General features: G+C 51.0%; 1 protein-coding gene across 4 annotated transcripts in view; it reads right to left on the bottom strand.

The window, feature by feature from the left end:
• Positions 1-22,904, bottom strand: part of TACC2 (transforming acidic coiled-coil containing protein 2) — a 186,178-nt gene that overhangs the window by 121,977 nt on the left and 41,297 nt on the right. For all 4 annotated transcript variants that reach the window (XM_024756028.1, XM_024756027.1, XM_024756029.1 and 1 more), the window contains exons 4-5: positions 17,208-22,520; positions 16,523-16,636 (exon numbers count right to left, since the gene is read on the bottom strand). In XM_024756028.1, the coding sequence (XP_024611796.1) occupies positions 16,523-16,636; positions 17,208-22,520 (5,427 nt within the window). The remainder of the gene's footprint in view (positions 1-16,522; positions 16,637-17,207; positions 22,521-22,904) is intronic.

Raw genomic sequence — 22,904 nt, 5'->3', positions numbered from 1 at the left:
GCCCAGCCGCTCCGTGGCATGTGGGATCTTCCTGGACCGGGGCACGAACCCATGTCCCCTGCATCGGCAGGCGGACTCTCAACCACTGCGCCATCAGGGAAGCCCAGGAAGGGAGATTTTTTAAAAATTAAGTGAAGAGAACAGTATAATGAACTCTATTATATCAAACAGTTTCAATATTATCAAATCATGGCTAACTCTGTTGTATTCACATGCTCACTTCTCACTTGTTACTCAGATTATTTTAAACCAAATCCCAGATATCATCACTGTATCAGTTAATATTCCTGTTTGAATCTCCAAAAGGCAAGGACTGGGAAGGGAATTTTGAAGGCTGACTCTGTATTCTCTTTGCTCCCTCAGCCTCCCCTCAAGAGGATCAGCACAGCTGAAGGATGATCTACAACCTGTAAATATTAGTAGGTAAAAACCACAAGCACCATGGGTCCAAAACTTGGTGCATGTCAGACTCCCTGGGTTATTTTTAAAATGTTCCCAGCGATTCTGATTCAGGAAGTCAGGAAGGGGCTCAGGAATGTGCGTTTTAGCAAGCATATTCTGGATAATTCTGGTGGAGATGCTTTCCAAACCACACTGGGAGAAACTCTGAATCTGAACTTTTGTGACAGGAGTCATTGGTTGCCTCCAAAAGTGATGTTCCCTCTCCTGTTTACTAACTTACTAATGTTCAAATAATTAGTTTAGGTATGGTCATGTGACACACCCTTGGCCAACGAAACGGAAAGGAAAGTCTGTTGTATTTCTGGAGACATTCTCCTTACTCTTCAGAGGAGATACAAGACTGCAAATCTTGTGTCTTCAGATGTCTTCCTGCCTCTCGACATTGTCATATGGGGCCTGATGCTTAGAGCTTCTGCAGCCAGTTTGAAACAATGAAGGGGAACTTTAACCAGCACACTAAATTCAGGTAGAGAGGAAGATAAAAAGGGCTAATGAATTACTTACTCAACCTTGGAAGTGCCCTGCCTCTGGATTTCCTGCCAGGAGAAATGATGGACCTAGTATTGTTGTTTTCTTGTGTTGGGTTGTCTGTTACTTGCAACCAAAAGCATCGTGAAAAGGCTGTCAACTGTGATGTTGAGAAGCTTTCATTTGGTCCATACTAGACCTAAGGCTCTAAAACCACAAAGCAAATCAAAGATTCTTTGCCAGTGGAGTCTCCTGGAAAACAAAAGGCAAATCAGTGCCTAGGAAACACCCCCAGGTCTGTCCACCGAGTACTGCTCTGTTCTGTGTTTGCAGCTTCCTTTACACTCTGTTGTGGCAATGATATTTTTCTTTGGCTGAGAGGTGGCAAGCCACATGAAAATGGGAAGCCAAACGAGGAACCCGTGTCCAAATTTGCCTGATACATAAATAACCATGAACTAATCAAATATTCACTGAGCACTATTCCAAGTGCCCATGCGGGTGTAAAAGTGCATAAGACAGGACCCTGCCTGGGCAGACAGACTCACGCTGGAGGGGCAAGAAGCAGGAGGATGGGACCAAGAACACCAGCAGACACCAGGTGCTGTCGGCCTTCGGAGCGGGAAGAACCGAGGGTACAGCATGTGTATTAGGAGAAGTTATTCAGGAGACTGAAAGGAACCTTCATTCTATCCAATTCTATTCATTCTAACTATGTGACTTGCTTCTGCCCCACTGGACCATGGGCACCTCCCTGAACTGCCAATGCCATAACTTCATACGTGAAGAAACCTGGGAAACAAGGCCAGAGACTGGAAACATGTAAGGCTGGCTGGTTAACTGGTAGGGAGTATGTGACGCTGAAGGACAGAGGTCAAACTCTCCCTAAACAAAGAACACACTAGCTCCCTGCCGGAAGTGTGAGTCTACATGGAAGTTCACATATCTGCCTTGTTTATGGGCACCCAAATGGAAGGTTGGTTACAGCACATTGTCTTCAGAGAATCATAGGGCGTCCGCCCAGGACACCCATACGTGGCCAGACAGCACAAACTCTCCTGGACTCAAGAGGTTTCATTCAGTCTTTCAAAATCACGTATTGAGTATCTACTGCATTCCTGGGCCTGTGCAATGTCAGATGCCTCGTGGTCCCTTGCCCACTTCTACAGATGGTTCATGGAATGGCCACCACATGACAGAAACATAAAAGCAATATTTCAATCAGCCTCAGAAGAGACATGGGGAGATTTTCCAGAAGAGGGAATACTTAAGCTGACTTTTATAGGGTAAGGAGGTGTTACCGTAGTAAGGCTTCTCATATGAGGGTATTTTTTTAAATAGTTATACATTTGAAGCATATGGGGAAGAAGTTCTGATTAGCACATCAAACCCATAACTTCACAGACATTACCTAAAACAAAAGTAATATATTGAAATAAAAATGAACCGATGTAAAGAAAAATAATAAGTAGATAATAATACAGTGGTATACAGATATGGTAAAACTCTTGAAAGTGGTTACAGGGTGGTACACACTGATGAAACACTGAGCCAAAAAAAGGGGAAATGGACGTGGAGAAGAGAAACAGAATGTTCTGGGGAGTGGGAATGAAACCTCTTCTTGAGTATAACCAGTAACTGGTTGTGATAAGGAAGCATACGACTAAGCCATTCAACAAGTATTTCTTGGGCACCTACAATGTGTTAGCTACTTCCAGGTGCTGGGAGATAGGGGTGAACAGAAGAGACAAAATATCTGCCCTCGTGGAGAATACTTTCTAGGTAAGTATTAACGGCCACCTACCTTAATTACCCAATGAGAGGCGAAGACAATTAGGGCTGTGAGCTGTTTTAACTCTTTAATGCTCGTGTGCTGCCTCTTCAACCAGACTGTCAGCTCAAGGGCAGGACAGCAAGCCTTCCCCGTGCCCACCTGACAGCTGTGCTGACTCTCAGCCCAGTGCTCATCGCTCTCCTGGCAGGAGTCTCTCCTCCGGGGCCCGCCTTCCCCAGCCCTCCCTACCTCCCTGTTACCTGAAGCCCTTCTTCTCCAATGTGGCAGCGTCTCAGGGCTTCACCCAACCCCCAGAAACCCGAGCCGATAGGGCCTTTTTGCCTAGAAGATTATCCTGTCATCTGCCAGCTATGAAGGGTGACAAAATACCACCCACAAGACAGCCTGCACTCTGCTGTCCCCACTTAATTATCAGATCAGTTAAACCAAAAGGCAATTTAAAAACTCTTTTAGGGCTTCCCTGGTGGCGCAGTGGTTGAGAGTCCGCCTGCCGATGCAGGGGACGCGGGTTCGTGCCCCGGTCCGGGAAGATCCCACATGCCGCAGAGCGGCTGGGCCCGTGAGCCATGGCCGCTGAGCCTGCGCGTCCGGAGCCTGTGCTCCGCAACGGGAGAGGCCACAACAGTGAGAGGCCCGCGTACCGCAAAAAAACCCAAAAAACAAAAACCTTTTTTAAATGACCACTCTAATATTAGCTAACATTTGTGAGCATTTGCTGCAGAGCCAGCACTCTGCTAGGCGGCTTCCATCCCTCCTCTGACTTAATCCTCACATGAGCCTGTGCGGTGGGCACTGCTGTTGTCCTTAGCAGACAAAGGAGAAAACAGACTTGGAGTGGTGAAGCCCCTTACCCAGGGTCGCACCAACCAAGCAGAGGTAGCTGCACCCACAGGCTGCGTGTCTACGAACCCAAACTCCTAACCGGTCCACAGGGACAAAGGACTAACTTCAGCTTATTTTTATATACTCTGAACACATCAGCAGACGAATATGCCATGAGGAACCCAGGACCAGTGCCCGCCTCTAGCATGTGAGTTCAGCTCTCACACTAATAAGATCCACTTCGCTAGTGACTTCTGGGGATTTTTTTTTTTTTTTTTAAGAAGGAATCACTGCTTTGGGCTTCTGAGCTAAGTTCTCACATTCCATGAATGGCTGTCCAAGCAGGGAGGTACGTTCCTGAATTGCAACCCAGCAAAATGTAGTTGTAAGGGCAAAGAGAAATACTGGTAGGCGGGGTTCAGGCCTTCAAAATATTCAGCCATTGCCTCCACCCACGCTAAGATGAAATGTCAGCCTGAACCCAAAATATACACAGAAAATGCGTGGGGCAGTTCCCGTGACTTCTGAGTCTCATCCAGGATTTCTAGCCGCGGCCTTGGAATTTTCCTTGAGTGCACACAAAGCCTTCTTCACACAAGGGCCCGCACCGCTTGAACGTGTACTCGGCTGAACCTGTATTTGATCTTGACCTCGTCCTAATTTTAAGTAAGTCTGACCAAATACAAAGCAAGCTCCGCCGGCTGTACCCTCTTCCTGAACAGAAAAACAGTGTTCTCTAGGAGTCGGAGTCAGATGTCTGTGTCCCATCCGACACGATGGTGGAAAATAAAGTACTTGATGAAACAACCACAGTCTAACAGGCTCCCAGGTGATGCCAAGGCTGCTGGTCTAAAGAACCACACCTTGAGTAGCACAGCCCTAGAGCAGTGGCTCTCCAGGGGCAGTTTTGCCCAGCAGGGGACATTTGGCAGTCTCTGGGGGCATTTTTGATTGTCACGACTTGGGGGATGCTACTGGCATCCATCCTACTATGTGCGGGACAGCCGTCCCCAACAATTACCCAGCCCAAAATGCCAATAGTGTTGAGGATGGGAAACCCTGCCTAGAGCACCTAGCTTGACCTTATGTAGGAGGCCCTCAGTCTGAGTGAATGAATAAATGAATGAATGTGTGATTTTGTTATTGTGTTACTGAACTAACCTGGCCAGTAGATTTGTATTTCTCTTTTGAGGGAAGCACCAAACAGACACACCCTCTATCTGCTGGACAACACAGCATCGGTCTACAAACATTTGTTGAGGACCTACTATGTGTAGCCCACTGTGCTGAAGACTAGGACCAGCGCAGACCCTGCCGTCAGAGGCCTCGCCCTCAAACGGAGACAGACGTATTTTGGGTGCTTGCCTGTGCCAGCCCCGAGCTAGCACTTCCCTCACACTATCACACAGTCCTCCGGAGGTAGGTGCTGACTTCATACACACTTTACAGATGAGGAAACTGAGGCCTCAAGCAAGTAAGTAACTGGACCGATGTCCTACAGTGAATAAGTGACAAATTTGAACCCAGATCTGTCCAGCTGAAAACACCCAACCTCTTCTGCAAAGTGTGAAATCCTATACGAACTATAATACATTTGCTTCTGTCTTAAAATTGTGGTCAGGTAACAGAAAGAACTCTCAATTCTTGGGCAGGGCCGGGGGCGGGGGTACCCCTGGGGAGTTGGAGGGTTGAGAAGGCTTCACAGGCACTACATTCGCCTGAGCCTCTATGGTCTCATGAACCAGAGTGTGGTTCCCCAGAGGGTGGAGAAGTAGGGGGCGCGGCAAGGCAGGCAGAGGGGTCACCCAAGGACAAGGGTGTCTGAGTCTGGCCAGCATCTCTCAGCCATGCTAGAGTTCCTTCTGCTAATGCCTTTAAAGTCTGGGCCTGCCTCTGCGTTTCCACATTTCTCCAGTTCTTATACCAGAGGAAAAGGAATATAGAAGAGAAGACATAAAACGCCCTTCGTTAGACTTGTGAGCCAGTGGCTTTTCAGGACTCCCAGGAAGAAGCAGGGAAGTGTAACACTGTCCCGTTGGGGTCAGTCATAGTTCCCGAGTGCAAAATGCAAAGGGGGTTTCTGAAAAGCAAAAATGCCGCCGCTCCCAGGTGAGGCCATCTCTACAGAATAATTTCTCTCCGCCGAAGATCAAATATGAACCACAGAACACGTACAAACAGCGACTCAACAGGGAGCCTGGTGGTTTCTAACATAAGCTTCCCATCTTCGTGCAAAAGCAAAACTAGACCCTGCAGTGATCATCAAGAGTGTTTTATCTCCCAAGGATTCATGGCCCAACTGTTTGTAAAGAAACCTGAAACAGACTGCAGTATCGTCTGAGAGTTCCCTCAGCAAGCTGCTCACATAGACACACTGGGCTAGAAGGAGGTGAACTCAAGTTTCAGCAGAACCTTCTCCTGAGTTAACTCTAATCAGACTTCCCTCCCCACCAGTATATGCACACGCCCCAAATCCTGGTGAATGAGAGAATCCGCAGCTCTCGTCCAACCAGCTCCTCATAATGGTTTTCCTGCAGTCCTACTGCGAACGGTACTGGCCACAATCAAAGGGAAGCCAGGGTCAGCAGAGTGCAGGGGCTGCAGTTTAACTCATTTCGCAAAATAGCTGGAGGAAGCCTGCATATGCAACTTCCTTGGATACAACCCAAGGACAAGATTACTTTAGACCACTACCACCACCTCCAGAAAACGATCTATAACGCCAGTTCATACCAGGCCCACCTGGGGTGCTCGCTGTGTACAGGAAAGGTGATGGCTGCTCACTAGAATGGCAGCGGATTTGCTGGAAAGAGCACTGGTCTCGAGGCCAGAGGGACTGCGTGCAATACGAGTCAGACCAGCGGCCCCCTGACAGGCTGTGGTGCCTTCCGGAAGTCACACACCCTCTCGAGGTCTCAAGTTTCTCACCTGTAAAATGAGGAGCCTGAAGATCCTTCTGGTTCAGTTATTTCAGGACTACGAATGCCTGAGCCAGACGTGGGTGGTACCTGTCTCAAAGGATGAGCATCCCCGCTACCAGGCCTCAGGAGCCAGGGACTCTGCCCCAGACATCCTTCAAAGGTGGCCCTGAAAGGCAGTCTGGCCTAAACTGAGACCTCAAGCCCAAGGTTGGCACTCTCCCCTCATCCAAATCCTCACTTTCTGACAACTCTGGCCACTCCCACTTAAATACCAGCCGCTTGGTCACCTGCCAGGAGGGGGTCTCCTTCACCAGCTACTGTGCTGTAGCATCTGGAAGTCAGGTGGCCAGACAACTTTCATCCCTGCCCCTTCCTCTAGGAGTCTGGGATGGGCTAGCAGCTCAAAACATCTTACTAAGTAGTCGGGCAGTTTGACCCATAAGACACACTCAGAGCTTGCGTTCCGCTGGTGCAGCCTCCGCTGGGCTCACCCACACAGGCGCTCCATCCCTGCCACAAATGTTAGGTTTCAGCCTCTTTGCAGCCATTCTTGGCAAGAGGTTAACCACAAAGCCCTAGCTTCCCCAAGGGAGAGAAGGCATTCCCCACGTGTGCCTGATGGCTTGACCTTGCATCAAATACAATGTTGCAACACCGAGGGCCACTCCAGCGGGGAGGATGTCAGCCACAGTTCGAGAGGTAGCTTTAATGGGCAATGACACCTTCCAAAGAATCCAGGGGAGATGCAAATGAACTTCAGCAAATTTCAACGAGTCCTTGTGTCAAAGCACAAATGTTTACCCTTCCCCCTCCCCATATCCTCAAGTCCATTCTTTAGTAGGTCTGTGTCTAGCTGTGACAAAGTGAGAGAGTGGCATGGACGTATATAAACACTACCAAACGTAAAATAGATAGCTAGTGGGAAGCAGCCGCATAGCACAGGGGGATCAGCTCGGTGCTTTGTGACCACCTAGAGGGGTGGGATAGGGAGGGTGGGAGGGAGGGAGACACAAGAGGGAAGAGATATGGGAACATATGTATATGTATAACTGATTCACTTTGTTATAAAGCAGAAACTAACACACCACTGTAAAGCAGTTATACTCCAATAAGGATGTAAAAAATAAAAAAGCACAAATGTTTACCAGTAACTTGCCTGAATCATAGCATTATTATCATTCAAATGATGATAGTAGTAAAAACAGCAGTAAGAACAAAAATTACCCCTGATTAAGTCCTTACTGCATGCCAGACAGGCACTCGGCTAAGCTTTTAACACACATTATTTTTATGTGATCTCCCTAATATCTGTCCGTAGTGTAGCATTATACACATTTTACAGGTGAGGAAACTGAGGCTTAGAGTAGCTAAGGAATTTGCTCGAGGTTGGAGAGCCTAATGGCAGATTCAGAAGTTAGACCTGGCCATCTGCCTCCTGGAGTACCACCTGACCCGGTTTTCCCAGACAGAAAGCCTCCAACAGAGAGTGAGTTGAGATGAATTATTCAGCAAAGGCTCACGGAGCGCCCACTGTGTGCCATGCAGAGTATCGGGTGCTGGGTAACCGAGAGCCGCATCTGCAAGTCTGACCTTCCCAAAGAAACAAGATCCTGACTTCTTCTTTTGGCCAGAGGCCGACACCCACTTTCTATAGAGGTGACCATCACCATGTGTCCCACCAAACATTTCTAGACGGGGAATTCATGCTCATGACACCCACCTCCTGATCTAGTGTCAGAGGACACTGCGGCACAGGGAGGGGAAGGAAGTGCAGTCGCTTGGCAAAGGCGTGAAGGCGCACAGCGAGTGGCGGGAACCAGTGAACCACCTGACCCCTCCAGAGGGAGGATGCCGAGCACCGGGCTGGGAGTCAGCAAACCGCACGCGTCACTCCTCCGCAGTGCCTGCCCACCGACTGCCCACCTGCCGATTCACCCCAACCCTCTATCCAAGGGAGGAGGGGTGCCCAGTGTCCTAGCTCCTCCCTAAGGGGGAGACCTTGGCTTGCCTTCTAAGCACCTGGCCTGGCTGCACACCTGCTGGGGGCCTGAGCCCGCTATGGGGATGGAGCTGCCTTCAGGAGCCCCCGCAGCTCAGGGACCTTGTCTACAGCTCTGCCATCACAGCTCCTGGCTATGGAAAGCTGGCTTGTGCAGGGTACTCTGTATCTTGCCTCCTCTAATCACCTTTAACCTTCCTTTAAGCCCCAGGAGACATCATTGGCCATCTATCCGTGAAGAAGCTGAGGCTTGGAGAAGTGACCCAATCACCCAACAAGGCCCAAGAGCGGGCGATCAGGATTTGAACTCCAGGACCTAACGCTCCCCTCCCTCCAGCCTGGTTTCACCCTCAGCCTCACGTCTGGTGCCTCCTCCCCCCCGTCCTCCATGCCCATGTCTCGGGGCCCTGCTTCCCTCCACCTACGGGTGCTCCTGGCCTGAGGACTCAGTGCTGACCGTGTCCGCTGCACACTGCGGTCCTCTCTCTGCGCACCCCGCCCATTCCCAGGGCGCAGGTGCACTCCTGCGCCCTGGGAGTGAGGTTTTTCTTCCCAGACACCCTCTGACCACCTTACAAAAGGAAAAGGCATTAAAAGCCTCAGTAATCAGACCCCTTACAGTGCCTTCCCTGGAAACAAAGAAGCCCTTGCACGGTCTACCTCTGATTCAGCAGGCTGCTAAAATATTTAACACCTGACGACTTAACATGCTTGAGAAGAAAGGGGAGGCCGAGATGCAGCTAGCTGGGGCCTCTGACCTTGCACACCCCACGGTGAGCTTCTTTCCCACCCTGCCAGTTTCTTGGGACAAGATCGGTACAGAGACGGCAATTGGCAAACACTTCTCTGCTGTGGACCCATGTCAGCTCCCTCCCAGCCCAGATGGGCACCCTTACAGGTGTGGCCAGTGGGGATGGGTAGGCACAGAGAGCTCTAGATTAAGTGTTTGGAGCCAGTTGACCGGGTTCCCCAGGCCTCCTTACCAGGCCTGTGTGTGAGGTTGCACTGGCTGAGCCAAGGCCTCCGCTCGGCCCGGTGGTGAACATCCTTGGTTCAGGTGCCAGACAGACGCCTTCTGCTCATCCGTGTCGCCAGGCGCTTGAGCCACGAATACAGCCCAGTCTCCGCTCTGCAGGCACAGCTACCTGACTTGCCCACTGGCAGAGCCAAGGGGTGGCCAGGAGGAACCCAGCGCTCACTGAGCACCACCAGGCATTTGAGCTCTGCAAGGGCTCCACACAGAACCTCTCGGAATCCATGCTGCTGACGGGCACGGTTCACCTCTTATGTACACATGAAGGAACTGTGTCTTCAGGTTGGGCTGTCCCATGCAGAGCCTGCTACCCCACGTGGCTATTTCAATTTCAGTTTTAATGAATCAAAGTTAAATAAAATTCACAGTTCAGTTCCTCCCTAACCCTAAACCACATCACCCTGAAACCGGCCAGATTTCCGAGTGGCCTCATTTCAGGTGTGTAGTAGGTACACGTGGCTAGTGGCTGCCATACTGGATAGTGGAGATATAGAACACTTCCGTCATCGCAGAAAGCGCCAGTGGACAGAATGTCTTAGAGGATAACCTCCCCAAGATTCCTTCTGGCTAATAAGTTACTGATCAGGGATCCAAACATGGATTTGGTGTCTGAGGAATTCTCCAGAAGAGAGGTTCCAGCCCCAGCCCTAACTCTCATTAAACCACTGGTCTTGAGCAAGCCATGTCACCTGTCCCAGCCTCCCCTTCCTCCTTTGCACAAGTGGTACCTACTAAGGGTTAAGGTGAGGTGGAAATAAGTTGCTAGATGTGGGCGTACTTTGGCCCAGAAGGAGGAATAAGTGAAAGGGAACTTACACTGAGTACTTATTTTGTGTTGGGCGCTCTAAATAAAGTGGCTCCTTTAATCCTAGGTATTATATACCCCCACTTTACAGGTGGGTAAACAGTTTCATCAAAGGTGATGCCCCCAAGGTCACACAGAACTAGAACTCGGCCTGGAACTTATCTGTAGACCTCCAGGCCTATGCTGGTCTCACAGAATAGAACTCAATTCTACAGTCTTCTCTCTAAAGCCCAGAAGCAGGTTTGGGGCGGTGTGGCTGGGAAGAATGGCTCCATGCCCTGGGGCAGGTCCTCGGTTCAGCTCAGGCATCAAGGGGAAACATCGTCAGGGGCCAGATTCTGATTCCGGTTCTGCTGTCAGGTAGCTCCCTCATCCCATCCCTATTCCGAGTCTCGACAAGAATGCGCCCAAGTTTCCTTCCAGATATCCAGCTAGAGTCTAAAATACCCATTTCTCAGTCACACCTACCGAAACGAACCTGCATCCTGGTCTAAAACAGTGGCGGTAATGAGAGGTTCCAGGAAGAGAAGCGGATGAGTTTGGACACATTCATTTGGAAAATCACCACCTTGCCCTGAAACTGGCCTGGGATTCTTAAGCGGCTCTTCCTGCATCAGATCCAGATGTGGCATAGCAGAGGCCTCAGGGCTGAGGGGCTCAGAAACCCAGAAGGGCTAGACCAAAGTAGTGGCATTCCCGTCACAGTCACCTGGAGGGAGGGAACAAGCCCCTTGCCTTCAGGGCGGCTGCCACCTTTGGTGTGGGTGCCTCATAATCCAGCTTTCCAAAGTGACTTGGCATTATTCCCAAGGGCAGATTCACCTCTAAAAAAATTTGTTTTAATTATGGAACACAAAAGCTTCAGAACATAAAGCTCCCATGTCCCCTGCATTGGCAGGCGGACTTTCAACTACAGCGCCACCAGGGAAGCCCGAAGCCTACATTTTTAAAGGTCCTTTGACTTTTACATTACGATGGTTCGCAATGATTGAAGCTGTGGATCGTCATGTAAATCCGCGTCATCTGTAGAGTCGTTAGTCCTGAGGTACTTTTGAACCACGTAACAAGCTCCTGTGAGCCGAGCAGGGTTAGCAGAGCTCACATATGACAGAAGCAGATGCATAGAGAGGTCAACCGGATGGAGAAAGACTCATCCAGCCTCATGTCTCCCATTCCTGTGGGGTCTGTTACTATATCATTTGGAGACCTTGGGTATTTTCTTTGTTTGCTTAATTCCCAGGATGGTTTTGAATAAAGACGTTTAAAATGATAATAGTGGTTACCATTTGTATTTTACACTTACCGTATATCAGGCATTATACTAGGTGGCTTTGGAAACATTCCATTTTCATCTTAATTCCAACCCTACCAGGGAAGTATTATTTTTCCCATTTTATAGATATGGAAACAGGATTGAAAAGTTAAGCATTTTCTCCAAGGCATCACACAGCCAGTAAGAGATCTCTGGGATATAAACCCTCCGTCTTACTCCATTGTCTCCCTTTTGGGAAGAAAATTGCTCCGAGGGAAAGAAGTGTCAGCATTGTAGCTCTGTAATAGCCCTGTAATAGCCCAATACTTCCCAAAAGGAAGTTTAAAATAATCCAAGCAATGTAATCGAAAATCAAACCCAGAAGGATGGGGGTGGGGATGGACATCTGTCATCCTGGCTTTATCTGCTAAGAGACCTAGGCTTGGTAGCTTCTTTTCTTTTCCTTAATTTATACGGCTGTAGCCCTCCTCAAAATCTTATTCTGAAACTCAAAAACATGGTGTCACAGCTGGTAATTTTAGAAGGAGGAGGAGAGAGAAGGAAGAAACAGACCCAGTGGGAGGAAGGGCAGGAAGTCGCTCCAGCCCTGCCTTTAAGTCCAGCCAGGGCTTCCTGGACAAGATGCCGGCTGCCCCTCGCTGCTTCCTCCTTCTACCCCTCAACGCCTCAACCCAACTGCCCTTCGTGGTTTAGCCTAGGTGTACGCAAAGACCCAAAGCACCTGGGAATAATTTAATTCTCTCAAATGTACCAGTAATTGAAAAGGATACCTTTCCAACCATTTCCCCAAATGGAAAAAAAAAAGAGACCCCTTTAAATAAATATTCAGGAAAAACAAGCTTGGTGATGTCCACGATGGATTCAGAACTACACATCTGACCATCAGTGGTGTGAAAGCAAAATGCCAAATTCTAGACTTTCCATCCACTGAAGACAGTCATTGTATATAGAAATCCACAGCCAAGCCATCTGTCAACAGACTCCTATTTCTTGGAGTTGGGTGTACGTGTACCCCTTGGGTGGAGGTGAGCAAAGCCACAAGATACCCACAGCACATCCACCAGCAGGGCCAATTTGACGTCAAAAGATGGGAAATTAAGCAGCAAAATATTTGTGCTCCTGGCATCTACCTGGATATGAGATTGGGTTATTAAACTATCCTGTCACCAAGACAGAAAAGAGACATTTCTTAGATATTGAATCTGATCTGTGATATCAGCCCCATTCAAGTTAGCAGAATCTCAAAATTCAATAGATTCAAAGAAGCACGTCACCTGATAACCAAGAGAGTAGAAAATATGGTTTTGACTTGCTTTGCTCTTCTTGTGGCAACTCAAAGCATTATTTTTATGTTGAAATACAATACGATACGGTACACAATAAAAGATACACATAAAGTTTTACAATAAAACAAGATCTCAAAATTTTTTAACTTGAAGCAGATCGCTGTGGGCTACCCAGTAGGGGGTAAGAAAGAGTTCGCTCTCTTCAGCCATGAAGACATTTTAGCAGACAAGGAAGTCAGCCCTGGAAAAGAAAGATGGCCGGGCTGGAACCTCAACCTCAAGAAGACGAACAGTTACCACTCAGTTCACTGCAGGAGAAAAGCCTGTCCCACAGAACTGTAATAGGAAACCTAACCCCTACCAGGGGCTGGAATGCACTGGAATTGCATTTGATCAGTTATCTCAGCCTTCACTGCAACTCAGCGAGGCAAGTATAGTTGTGACCTCCCCATTCTACAGACTGGCAAACCGAAGTTAGGTATGTAACCTGTAAGGTGCACAGCTGGGTGTGAATCCGAACTTCACCACCACCCTAGCTTCTAGCAGTGTCTGCCTCAGTGTGGCCACCCAACCTCCCCAAGACCGCTGCCAAAATTCACCTTCACGTGCAACACCTCCTGTTCCCAGGACACGCACCTCTCACCTTGGCCAGACTTTCTCTGAGGCCTGCCCAGGTCCACGGCACAACTCCCTCCTGGTGAAAGGTCCACTGGAGCTCCTGAGCCTACCCCCAAGGCAAAGAAGCATGCCCTACGTTTGTGTTACAGTAGGAATGAAGTTGCTGGGTTGAGAGATGAGGGTCACCGTGGGAAGGCTTGGCCTTTGGGATCATTCGATAATGTGAGAGCTCTGTGAGGAGCTGGGGTGCTCCAGGGGGCAGCTACTCACCATGTGGAACTGTTGAGGGCTTGGAGTGTGGCCGGTCCAAACTGAGATGCACTGTGGGTACAAAATACAACCCAGCTTGCAAAGACTTCATATGAAAGCAAGAATGTAGGATATCAGATTAATAATTTATATATTGATTGCATGTTGAAATGATAATATTTGTGTTATATTGGGTTACATAAAATGTATTATTGAAATTAATTTTACCTGTTTCTATTCAGTTTTGAATGTGGCTACCAGAAAATTTAGGATTACATTTATGGCTTACGTTCTATTTCTTTTTTTTTTTAACATCTTTATTGGAGTATAATTGCTTTACAATGGTGTGTTAGTTTCTGCTGTATAACAAAGTGAATCAGCTATACATAAACATATATCCCCATATCCCCTCCCTCTTGCGCCTCCCTCCCACCCGCCCTGTCCCACCCCTCTAGGTGGTCACAAAGCACTGAGCTGATCTCCCTGTGCTATGTTATGTTCTATTTCTATTGGACAGAGCTGGTCTATACCTTCCAGAGACCTTTGACTCTCTACTAAGAGACAGAGGTCACCCCACCTGGCAAGCTGGAGGGGAGGGCCCATTCAGAATTCTTTCTGGAAATCCTCAGCCAATGGGAGAGTGGCAGCCCTTTTTCCTAAGAACCCAAAGCACAGGAAAGGTCGGCCCTTTTCCATCCTCATTTCCTTCAAGGACCAGGGCAAAGCAGGTTCTGGAGCCCAGTGATCTAAATAGAAGTAGACCATGGGCCACAAATGCAAGCCCAGAATGCAAAAGCTACATAGGTAATTTTAAAAGGTTGATAGCCGCATTAAAAACAAGAAAAAAATGTGAAATTAATTTCAGTAACATATTCTAACCAAGTACATCCTAAATATTATCATTTTAACATATAACAATATAAAAATGATTAACGATGTATTTTGTATTTTTTTTTTTGGCCGCACTGCACGGCTTGTGGGATCCGAGTTCAAAGCGCAGAGTCCTAACCGCTGGACCGCCAGGGAATTCCGTGTGTTCTTTTCTTCACACTAATTCTTCAACCTCTGGGGTGTGTTTTACCCTTACAGCACAGCTTCATTCACATGTGACCAGTGGCCGCCAAATTGGACAGCACAGCTCAAGAATCTAAAAGTCTACCACCCAGCAAATCCTCAACCAGAGCCAATCGCACAGAACACCCATTATAATGTAAATGTCTCCTGCTCTGTAAACCGTGATAAGTCACAACTTCAGCCACTAAGATTTACGTTTGCAAAGAGTTCTGACGGCAGCAGAAAAAAAGGACTCAGAATTTAAACAGGAGAAAACAGTGGATGACGCGACGCTAACATAATAAACACCAGTCATCGTTAGTTGGTGTGGTTGTGGATTCTTCTCCTTTTCTTTATACTTTTCTATACCTTACGAAGTTTCTGATATTAATTTAGAAATTATAATTTAAAAATTTTAAGTGATTAAAACAAAGAGCCATGAAATACTTATTGAACTACTACTATATGCCTGGTCCTGAGATCTTCTTGCTCTCCAAGAAGGTGATAAAACATCCAGGGACTGAAGAAGGAGCTAATATGACATTTATGGGGAGGGGAGGGGAGGGGAGGATTTTCCAGTCAGACATTTTTTCCTACGCTTTAACTGGGAATGTCAAAAATACATACAAGCCGGGGCTGCAGGGAATTTTGTGCTAAGTCAGCAGTGGAGACAAGTGTCGAACGCAGATTAAAACTGCATCTGTCTTGGCAGCAGCGTCCGTATCTCATTGGCCCAGAGTTATAAGAGTCGCTCTCGAAGGGCAGGAAAGGCAGCTGGGTGTCGGTGGAAGTGCTCAGACTCGAAAAACAGGTGATCATGCATTCTTTCAGCATGTGTAGAATAGGCAATAGATCATTTACAAAATGCCTGCAGCTGTTTGGTGGCTACACTGGCCAGCCACAGGTACTAATTTAAAGTCCAACCCCGCTCCGCTTCACACAAGCGTGTGCCTGCACACACATACACATACACGCACACATCCCCATGGAGAGCTCTGGAATAGCCAAAGATTGAAGGATGCTACACAGCTTGGTCAGAACGTGTCTTTGCCACAGTATCTCCCTCTCCCCCAAAGGATGAAATCTCCCAGACGCTGCTGTTGCATCTCACTCAGGAAAAGAACAGGCAGGTATGCTGCAAAGCGTGAAGGTCTGGGATTCACAGATGCATCTATCATTTGTCCTCCTCTAATCTTGAGAGGGGTGTGACTGCTGCTGGTGATTAGACATTCCTGCTTGAGATTAAAGCAAAGTTGAGCCCATTTGCCTCAAAAAGTAATGAACTAGATTAGGAGGTGTCGGGCTCAGGGGGTTGGGAGTCGTGAGGTGTGCTGTCTAAGGGGCGCAGGGTTTCTTTGGCGGCGGGGGCGTGGATGACCATGTTCTAAAATTGACTGTAGGGATAATTGCACAACTCTGTGAATATATTAAAAGCCACTGAATTGTACACCTTAAATGAGCAAATTATATGCTTTGTGAATTACATCTCAATAAAGCTGTTAAGGAAAACAAAGATAAGCTCAGATATGAAAGCAACTCACTCAATTCCTTTCACAGCAACGGAGCTTGTAGTTATCTTAGCCACTGCTTTACCTGTATAAAGAACGGGAGTGACTAGGTGTTTCTTTCTTAGATAAAGACTCATATATTAGCAGTACCCTCCTTTGCAAAACATCCAGCACGTCTCTGCCAAAGGCACGTTTCATGGTTCTCCAAAGGCTGCTACCTTTTCACTGACCTTTCTGCTCCGCCCGCACTTCGGGTCTCGTCTGAAATGACCTCGCCCATGACATCTGGAGCATCCTCCTCAGAAACCGGAGGTAAGGTGGATGGGCTGGGCCCAGAGCTCTTTCTGGGATAAGGTAAAAGAAGCAAGAAATATTTAAAAAGGCATTCTTCTCCATGTCCTATTGAAAAGTCCATTTCCCAATTAAAGCTTTAAGTGTCTACTTCACCAAAATCTCTGGAAAAAATTAGCTTCAGGCAGCAAATGGCTTTGAGATGCTTTGGGATCATTTAGGTCTCTCTGCATAACTCTGCATAAATAAATCCAGATTCAAAAGCAGATGTATTTTGACTCCAGAAAAACTTCTGACTGACCATAACCTATGACCTTAGAGTGCACTGCCAGCCTGTAAACATTTCACGCTTTGCGAACAGTTTCAGTTAGAAGAATTAAAAGAACACAAGGCAAGGAATAAGACACGTTAAACAGACACAGCTCCCATGCCTCCAAAGCACTTCTCACGTTTTTCAGAATCACAGCACATCCAGAGATTGTGAGCAGGTAAATTTCAACAATTAGATATGGAAAATTAACCTTCTTCTAACCACCCATCTCTTTGATTGACTTTTTAAAACCAAGTGGGAACCACTTTTGAGGCTGACCCCATATTCCCATAGGAATTTATTCTTGGAAGTACCTCTCGGCGTCGAGCGCTTCTGGATCCAGGCTTTGCAGCTTCAGGTCCCGGATCTCATCAGGTTCCGCAGGTGAGGAGACAGGCACCTTCCCATCGCCAGCAGGAGTCGGGGGCTCAGGCCCAGGCTGCCCCTCAGCCTGCGGGTACCCGGCCGGGCTGTCCCCGCTCGGGGCGGCTGCAGCCTCCATCCTCAGAGCCCCTTCAGAGCAGCTGGGGTCCCCAAGGCTTCCTGGCAGAGCTGAGGCACAAGCAGCACCAGAGAACATTCTCGTAGTACCTGCTTCAGGCAGGTGGGCAGACACGCGTGCCCCGGTCTCAGCTGTGCTCACAGTGACGTCATCCTCTGCTTCCCTAGCAGCTTCTGCTCCCAAGCCGGGCTCCAGGGGAGTATCCACCACTTGCCCAGCTGGTGGCTCCAGGGTGCTCTGGGTGCCCAGGGCGTTCTGTGTTTCCGAGATCCCAGCAGCACCTTCATGCCTCCTCTCACCCCTAAGTGTGTCTGGGGTACAGGCCTCACTGATAGCCTCGGCCACAGTCGGAACGTTCCCATGGGGAGAAGATGCTCCCTGGGCAGAGGTGGGCACCGACATGTCACCCAGAGCCCCTGGGTGAGAAAAGCCCTGGGCACCATCTTCTCTGGGTTGACTGTCTCGGCTAGATGTCTCCTGGTGCTGTTTTCCAGGAGGAATTCTGTCGTCTTGAACTGCGTCCCCTTCTCCATGGCTCTGGGGAGCCACCTGCAAGTCAGCATCGGGAATCTCTGGAGAAGTCACCTGTGAAGACAGACCCGAAGCTGCTTCCTGCCGGCCGCTTTCCTGCTGTGAGCGGGCCTGGCTCCCAAGCCCCGGCCAGCCTTCCCCAGACCCCTCTGGCTTCTTGCTTTCTGTCAGCATCTGTGGAGGCCCACTCATTTCCTTCCCCACACTGGCACCTGGCAGGCTCTGCTCTGCAGCTGGCCGTGCCGGCCCCGGCAGCTTTTCTGGAGCTGGATCCTGGGGACCCAGACGAGAAATCTCAGCCTCTACAATCAGCTCTTGCTTCTTCTCCTTTGACTGTATCCAGAGTCCGGCAGGAGTGGTGGGGAGAGGCGCGATGGCCACTCCTTGAGTCCCATCTGGAAGCTTCTCTGGGCTTGGCGTGGCGAGGTCCTTGCCCATCACACTCTTCCCAGCTCCTGCCTTTTCTCCCAGTGTGCTCTGGGGCCGATCGGCGGTCAGGGCTCCAAGCACAGACTTCTCAAAGATCTTGGTGATGTGCTCTCTGAAGTCAGGGAGCCCAGCGATCATACTGGTCTGCCTGGAGCTTGCGCCTACACCAGCTGAGGCTCCCTTCCTGGGATCCTTGGAAGGGTCTACCATCCTCTGCCCACTGCGCTCTCTCTCCCTTGCTGCATCACCTGCTGTGCTCTCCTCACCGGCAAGGTGTGCCGAAAGTTCACTGGGCTTGCCACTTGCCCCGGGAGTCCTTGAGCCTTTCTGTTCCCCTGAGGTCTGCTTTCCCTTGGCCAGAAGTGGCACCCTGTCCAGGTAGGGCACGGAGTCCACAGGCCCCTCAGAGGTCCCAGCTTGGGGGCTTCTGCTGCTGGCTGGCACGGCGGAGGTTTCCTCACCTGCAGCTCCTGGTTGCCAGAGGGAGGCAGGGGAGCCACACGGTACCTTCGCGGAGGAGGCATTTTCCAAGACAAGCAGGGGCTCCCGTGTGGGACAAGGGCTTTCACCAGGAGCTCCGAGGCCTTGAGGTGAAACAGTTTTCACGCCACTGTCTTCTGCCCCTTTCCTGGCAGCACCCTCCACATGCAGGTAAGGAGTGTCAGGGGCAGCCTCTTCTGGTGGCCTGGACGACAGGAGCCTCTTTGAGTCAGGGACAGCCTGGGCTGCAGAAATATCCACCACGCTCCTGGGAATCCCACCCAGCTCTCTGGCTGGCAGCAAGGCATCCTGGCAGCTGGCGGAGGGCTGCTCAGCTTGGCAGGGCTCACCTAGGGCACAGGTAGAAGCTTCCTCCCCAGGGGAGGGGCACTGCTCTGTTGGGAGGAAGCCACCACTCCGAGCAGCTTCTCCTGGCTCCCCCGGAGCCCATTGTGTCCCCAGGTCTCCTCCGTCAGCGTTCCCACCAATCTCAGCAGTCCCACCACCTGCACCTTGATCCTCGGCTGATGGGAAACTTTCAAGAAGCTTTTGGGGCTCTGCATCTGTGGCAGTGGGATGCTCCATTTCCTTGTGTGGGGCTAACCCCGATTGCCGCCTGCCCTCCTGGGTTTCATCACCGGCCTCTCTCTCTGGGGCCTCCTGGGTGGGTGTGACTCTGGGGCCGGCAGGTGCTGGAGCTGGTGGGCAGCGAGCTGCCTTCAGGAGAGCTACTGAATCAGGCCGACAAGGCGGGGCCCCCACTGTGTTCCCACTTGCCTTCTCTGTCTCACCCAAGTCCTGGAGCGGGGGCCAAGCGTCAGCTGCTTCCGAAATGCCTGCATCCCCGAGACATGCCTCTTCATGCTGGCTGCCAGCTTTCCGCCCATCAACCAGCTCCTGCTGGGACTTGTTTGGCCCCTGTCCAGCACAGCAACTTTCCTTTCTGCTCAAGCTACATGCAAGAGAAGAGTCTTGTAAGGTGTCTGCTGCAGGAGGTGGGCCGCTGGACAGCTGACTGCCACTGCATTCCGCCTCCTGCCCATTCCCCCCTAGCGCAGGCAACTCCGGTCTCTCTGGTGCTGACAACTCCAACTGCTCTGTCGTACGACTCTCCGGAACTGTGTGCCCGGGAGGTGAACGTGGAGCATCAGACGGACTGCCCTTGGGGAGCTCACTGTGGAGTTCTGATTCAGAGGCCTGTTCCTTTGCTCCATGAGTGGGCAAGCTCACATCTTCCCGAGGTTCCACAGGTATGTGGATTTGGGGAGAATCTGCACCCAGGTTCTTAAACTCTGCATCACCTGGGTAAGTCTCTTTCTCGCTTTCGCACTGTTGGGACAGCTCCCTGAGCGTTTCAGAGGTGGATGCTTCTGGGTCCGTTTGGGACTGCTGGAGACGGTTCTCGGAATACAGTGAGGGCCTCTCGGTTGCAGCCACTCGTATCCCGCTGTCCCCCGGGCAGGACAGGGTTTCCTGCTGATCTAGCTCCAGGCTGAGGGTCGTGAGCCCACAGTCCACTGCCAAGTTCTCCTCCTCAGGGGGAGGTGGCCCATCGGTGTGGACTTCCTGTCCAGCTGCATCACGCCCCAGCCCACGGGCGTGGGGTGGTGTCACCAAGCCCTCCGCATCACAGCTGCCCGGCCTCTGCGCAGATGGGTGGCTCCTCGTCTTTATTTCAGATTTGCCCTCCGCCTCCTGGGCTTTGGGGACGACCTCTGTAGCAGGAGTTGACAGGAAATCCGATTTCTCTGATTCTAAAGCAGGAAGAGGGTCCATTCTTCCCAATGCCCCCACATCCTGAAAGGTGTCAGGATACTTGGTCTGCAGTCCTGGCCCCTCCCAGACAGCTCCCTCGGGAAAAACGTGTTTACTGGCTCCATCCGGCCCAGAGCGGGGGATGGGATCCTGCTCGGGAAGCTGGTGCAGTGAAGCAGATGCATGGACCACTTGGGCTTCTCCCATCATCCCACAGGCTGCCGAGCTCCAAGCTGCATCTTCTGATGGAGAGCCGGGCCTGTCCACGCGCCCGGGGGCCTCCCTTCTGAGTGGCTGTGCTGAGGCCATGCTGGGAAGGCTGTTGCTCTCCACATCGCCAGTTAGCTGTGAAACCTCATCCTTTTCCCCCTTTGGGTCAGGCTTGCAGCCACAGGCTTCAGGTTGCTCTCCCTGAAGGTTCCCAGGATCTGCACCCTCGGGGGGCTCTGGGGCTGCCTCCTGTCCTCTAGGGTCGGCCCCAGGTTGTCTGCTTTCCGCAGCCACAGCTGGACCCTCGGGGGCTTTGCCTTCATCCTTTGGCCCCAGTGACCTTCTGGCATTTTCATCCGAGGCAGCGGGAGGGGGAAGAGGCAGAAGCCCTTGCTGGACCTCGTGGCTTTGCTCCCTATTCCAGAGCTCTTCCCTCTCCTCCGGGGGTGAAGGGATAGGAACCTCTCCGGGGCCGCCTTCGGGACCCGCTCCCTCTCCTCCGCGGTCTGATGCGTGCTTCTCCTGTCCTGCCAGCCCTGCTTCTGCCCGCTCTGTAGCCAGATCTGTAGGAACAGGCCTCTCAGCACCGGAAGTCATCTCTCTGGGCTGTTCTGCAGCAGCAGAGGCCCAAGCAGCTGCCTGTGAAGTGAGGCTTGAAGCTGGGTCCGTTTCCTCAGTCGCCGCGTGTGGGGCGGGCTCGGGGCTCATAAGCAGGCCCCCCTCGGGCTGGTCACCTGCCGTCACACAGACGGCCTGACGGCGCTCAGCTCCTTGCCCCCCTGTCTGCGAATGACCCCGAGCATCAGGGGCATCCAGAGTCTCCTCCCAAGAGCCCTTGGCCCCCGGTGCCAGGGCAGGACCCAGTGACTCCCAGGGCAGCTCTGTGGGCGGCGGATGCGCTCCCACTTGCCGCGGGCAGCTTTCCCGGGCAGCGACCTTCGCTTCTGCTCCTTGGGTCGCCCCTGGAGCACTCCCGCTGGGAGGGCTGGCCCTGAGCGCTCCCGAGTCATCGGTGAAGTCCTGAGGCGGCCCCTCCACTTGGCATTTAGGGGCTGGATCTTGTGGGGTCGGGTTCTCGGGTTCTGGGGGGGACTCTTCCAGGCCAGCTGAGCTCTCTTGGCCTGGCTGGGCTGCAGCAGGGGCCATGGGGGCTCCCCGCGCAGACTCTGGCAGGGGAAAGCCACCTGCAGCCTCTTTCCCTTGGGACTCAAAACCACCAGTCCAGCCATCGTCTCCACACAGCTGCACTGTCATGGGCTCTCGAGGAGCAGCTGCTGAAATTCCCGGCACCTGGTCAATGGAACTGGAGGAAGACAGCTTCTGCCCCGCTTCTTCCTTCGGTCCTCTCTCTCTTCCGGCGCTGGGGGCGATTGCAACCACCCTGCGCTGAGTAGAGCGGTCCATCCCAGGGACAAAGGCTGCTGGGGTGTATCCTGGGGCATTTGGGGAAGGTTCCCTCTGGGGGTGTTGAGCCAGGGGACAATCTTCAGGTTCCGCTGCTGGGCTTGCCAAGCAACCTTCCGGGGCGCCCTCAGCAAAGGGCACGGAGGCCAAGGGACTCCCCTGCTCCCAGGGCTCCGGTGGGCTGGGCAGTGGAGAATCTTCTTGGCCCATGGCTTCCTGTGGGTGCTTCCTTGGCTCAGTCACCTCTGGGGACGTGATGCAGGGATACCGGCTGGCAGCACCTTCAGAAGTGGAGCAGGAACCTCCATGCCTGACGCTGCCAACAATGAAAACATTTATTGTTTTATCAGTTCTCATGGATGCCAAGGACAGAGCCACAGCCCAGGCAGAATCACTGCACACCTCTCCCCACCAAAGGCCACAACACACACAACAGCCTCGTGCATCTCGTTCCTCTCCATGAAGAGACACCCCCCAATCCCACCCCACCTGTAACCATGACACGTGCCCTTGCTGTCTGCAAAAATTAGTGCAGAAAATCTCAAACATTCCATCTGAGGCTTTCCATGCTGGTCAGTAGAGAATGCGGAAATATGGAAACTAATTCATAATTGTCTACAATGCAGGAAACTCAGAAGATTTTGAATAAATATAAACCATGGTAGAGAATTTGGATGAGCTCTCTGTAGTTTACAGAGAG

Source organism: Neophocaena asiaeorientalis, unplaced genomic scaffold, assembly GCF_003031525.2.
Source record: "Neophocaena asiaeorientalis asiaeorientalis breed wild unplaced genomic scaffold, Neophocaena_asiaeorientalis_V1.1 scaffold85, whole genome shotgun sequence".
In the NCBI taxonomy this organism is placed as follows: Eukaryota; Metazoa; Chordata; class Mammalia; order Artiodactyla; family Phocoenidae; genus Neophocaena; species Neophocaena asiaeorientalis.
This window is presented reverse-complemented; position numbering and strand designations above follow the sequence as displayed.